The sequence below is a fragment of the Empidonax traillii genome, unplaced genomic scaffold (assembly GCF_003031625.1).
Source record: "Empidonax traillii isolate 1590-97213 ecotype Southwest subspecies unplaced genomic scaffold, ASM303162v1 scaffold74:size2480735, whole genome shotgun sequence".
NCBI classification, from domain to species: Eukaryota; Metazoa; Chordata; class Aves; order Passeriformes; family Tyrannidae; genus Empidonax; species Empidonax traillii.
In genome coordinates this window covers 2,397,053-2,400,928 of record NW_020955267.1, presented here as the reverse complement: position 1 = coordinate 2,400,928, position 3,876 = coordinate 2,397,053, and the positions used below count along the sequence as shown (strand labels likewise).

General features: G+C 48.9%; 1 protein-coding gene across 8 annotated transcripts in view; it reads right to left on the bottom strand.

Moving 5' to 3' along the window:
- Positions 1-3,469, bottom strand: part of GPATCH2L (G-patch domain containing 2 like) — a 35,188-nt gene extending 31,719 nt beyond the window's left edge. For 2 of the 8 annotated variants that reach the window (XM_027880831.1, XM_027880829.1), the window contains exons 1-2: positions 3,338-3,469; positions 1,777-2,444 (exon numbers count right to left, since the gene is read on the bottom strand). In XM_027880831.1, the coding sequence (XP_027736632.1) occupies positions 1,777-2,435 (659 nt within the window). In that variant the 5' untranslated portion in view covers positions 2,436-2,444; positions 3,338-3,469. Of the gene's footprint in view, positions 1-1,776; positions 2,445-2,550; positions 2,872-3,337 lie in introns of all 8 variants that reach the window. The other 6 variants (XM_027880825.1, XM_027880826.1, XM_027880827.1 and 3 more) reach the window with 6 other exon arrangements.
- Positions 3,470-3,876: the final 407 nt, after the last annotated feature.

Here is a 3,876-nt window from a genome sequence, read left to right as displayed (position 1 = left end):
AACCACTCCACCAAACAACTCAAGGAACACTGTCCATCACTGCCACATCAAGGAAGGGTATCTCTCAGTCCATCACCATTGACATGTAACATTCAGGAGCTACTCAGCACATTCCTTTTCCTTGAATACTAACAAATAGCTCTGAAAAGATAACACTGCTTTTAACAACTAGTAACAAAAAGGCACCCACAAATCTCTTGTAAAGACACACTTTGCACCCAGTTTTTAGCAACAATAGCCACTCTTAAAGGAAAAAAGTGACCACTTCTTTGCTACTTCCAGCCTGTAACAGTTACATACAAACTAAGCTAACCCAGTAAAAATGCAATGGAGGTCCCCTGGACCAGGACAGTGAGGACTTACTACAACCTAAGCTCTTTGCAATGTCTCAGTAAATACCATGGAGAAGTTTGTGCTTCCAGCTGTTATCCATGAAGCTGTAATAACGAAGTGCCATCTGTCCACTCTAATAAACTGCAGGAGCTAGACTGACAGAACACTTAAATGAACCTTAGCATATGAACAATCCTACTGGATCAAGCAGTTATACTTTCCAAATGCACTGCCCTCTGTCTGATAGGGCCTATTACAGTGGATGGTCTAAGAACATGAGAACATGACAAATGCAGACTCCTCTGCATACTCCTCCAGCTTCTAGCTGTTAGCAGTTTAAGGACTTCCTGAGCCAGATCTTTCATCTGGGCTGTAATGTTTAACAGATCCTGATAAATCTATGCTCCACATCCCACTTTAGAACATACTTAATCTCTGACTTCCAAAATGTCCTGCAGTAGAGTTCCAAATCTTATGTTTCATGATTTTTTTTGTTTTATGTGTTTCCTCAGTTTTGCTGCTTCTTACACAATGATAATTAGAAAATAAACAATCACATTCAATTTTCTGAATACCATTAAGAAATGTCCTCCATTTGGTTCTCAGCAGTTACTTTTTTTCTAACCTGAAAAATCTCTTCAGACAGAAACAGTTTTATAACACCAAACCTCCTATTAAAAGAATAAAAGTCACACTGGAGGAAAAAACTTCCCAAGTTTTTTGAACTCCCAAGTTTTTTTTTTAAATTCAGACCATGACATTTAAATGTCTCATTTCAATCCCTTCTGAAATTCTGACACAAATTCATCAAAGTTCTCCAAAACTGGACATGAAGACACAGCAGACACAGGCTTATCTTTTAAGCAATGCCAAGTTCTCCTCAACTTCTTCATCATCTCACTACATTCTCCCTATAGGTAGCCTTTCAGGATCAGATCAGAGCAGAGATGTAGAACTGCAAACAAGATGTTTAGACTGAGGTTCACACAGTACCTGCACAGAGGGCTAGCAATAATGATGGGAGGTCTGATCTGTTCTCTATTACTGCTTATGGTAAATTTTGAAAACAAGAAACTGTGATCAGTTCATATCAATCATACAAGTGCCAACGGTGGATTTACCTTCCCAGTAGCAGGCCACTAGCATGTCACTTTGCAGCTGCAAGGCCACATACATTTCATAGGACTCCTTGTGTAACAGGAGCCAGAAACATATCAGCTTCTCAACCTATCAAGGAAGCATCTCGGGACATTATACATCACTGACAGGAAAGACTTGGAAAGAATCTACAGTTTGGAAGTAGCTGAGATACTTCTACTCTTCAAAAAGAGAGCAGTACTGAAGAATTTTGATAAGAACTTCAAAAAGCAAGGCACAGGATTTACAAGCAGCTGCAAGGAAGGCAGCCATCTGACTAACATAGGGAAGAAATTGAGATCTCACCATTCCGACATGTTTTCATCTGAGCCCTGTTTCTGATCATCAGCTTCACACTCCATCCTCTCCTTCCTTCCCCCTTTGCCGAGGAAGGGCCTGTTCTCTCCTGATTCACAAAGGCCATGACTGGACGATGTCCAAGGGGCATTTTCTTTCCAGCGTGAAAGGCGCTGTTTCTTGGCTGACTTGAACCTGCAGCCCCTCTCACAGTTCCACTCTGACACCCTGAGCTTTTGCTGGAGACTGGCAGCCACCTCTGATGTCACACGTTTGACTTTCCGTCGGCGCCTGAGAGGGCGGCAGGGTGCATTTTCTGTAAAGGAGTCTGACTCATGCCACAGGTGCTGCTTGCTCCTCAGGGTGGCACTAAGAGTTGGGTGTCGTTTGACGACTGCCATGTCATCAGAGTCACTGAAATTAGCTGTCAGCACCTCACGGCAATCCTTGACAGCTTCGTCCAAGCTGGACTCTGAGGCCTCACTGTAGCAGCAGGCGTGCTCTGCCTGATGTGTGAAGTCCGAGCGTCGCTTACGACCCCGTCTCTTGCGGAGCTGACGCCGCTGCTGCCGTGGGCTTAGTGCCATCTCTTCCCATAGCTCATCCAGTTTGTTTTGTTCAGAAGTCTGCTCCAAGGCTGAGGCCAAGTCATGCACCAGTTCATCCATTGGCAACGCCTGCGAAAAATGACAACAATTACCACCAGACAAATACTGCTACCAACGTATCACTGGATTGTAGTATGCTATGGCCTTTGTAAGGTTCACTGAGTTAGACACTTACTTTAGAGTTGCCTGGGAGGACACAATGCAGGACAACTGCCACTTCTTGGGCTAACACTCACTTCTTCCTTTTGCAAGGGTTAAATCCCTCTTCTAGCCATGGTGGCAGAGATCTCGCTACTGCAGCAATTGGGTCAAGTGCTCTGTGTCTGAAAAGGCCTTAAGGTTGCATCTTTTGTGTTGAAACAGCATGCTCTGTTACACATCCTAAGGGTATGGAAGCCTGCAACTAGTCTGCTACCTCGAGTACTTAAGCCACAAAGGAGGATTAGCCTGCTCGACAAACAGATTGCACCTTCCAAAAAGGAGACAAACAGCAAAGCTGGGAGTAAAAGAGATGGTAAAACAGGTAGTTTGCAGGCCAATATCACTTCAACAGCAAAACAAGCCGTGCGGGACCCTGTGCTCCTTAGAACAGGATGTACGAGACCGAGCTCAAACTCCTACTGCCGAAAAATCCCACCCTTTCTACCTCAGGGCTGCCAGTGTGCCAATCCCAAAGTCCTGGGCAAATCCCTCACCTCACAACCTCCCTCTCCCTCTCCGTGCATTGCAGACGTGGGATTTCTCTCCCCATCGGGCTCAGAAACACCCGCACCCCCATCCCGGTGAACCACCCGCTGCCGCAGGCCGCCTTAGTCGCCGGGGACCCGGCCGCACCGACCCACTCCTCTGGGGAGAAGCTGCTGCTTTTGCCCGACAGCCTCCCGCCCCGCGGGGAACACCTGTCCTCAGCGCCTCAGCGCCCCAGCCCTCCGGCTCCCGCCCGGCCCCCCGGCCCCGCTCACCGGCCAGCGCCCCGCTCCGCCAGCCCCTCGTCAGCGCCGCTTCCGGCCTGCCCGGGCCACTTCCTCCGCCCGCCCCGCCCGCAGGGCGGGTCCGCCGGCAGGGCGGGGGGTGGCAGTCCCAGCACCGAGCCCCCAGAGCCCTGGCGGCCGCGCCGGGCCAGCCCAGCCCAGCCCCAGCCCCAGCCCCAGCCCCAGCCCCAGCCCCAGCCCCGCGCCCGGACCGCCTCCCAGCCCGGGTGGCCAGTGTCCACTGCGCCTCTGTTTGTTTGCGATGTGGTTGGTGCCGCTGGTGGAGGCATTACAGATCCCTTACCCGCTAACGGCGCAGCCCTTCCCATATACTTACCCACTAGTTGCTTGGTTATTGTATTTTATTTTTATTAGACAACCAATAAACTCTGTACCCAAACTCCTCCATTTTGCTGCTGGCTAACTGTGTATATCCTGAATTAAACCTCTCAGTGTTACTCCCCTCTCCTTAAGCCTTGCATCTCTTCTCCTGCCATTCCATTCCATTCCTACCATTCACCAGCAGCCGT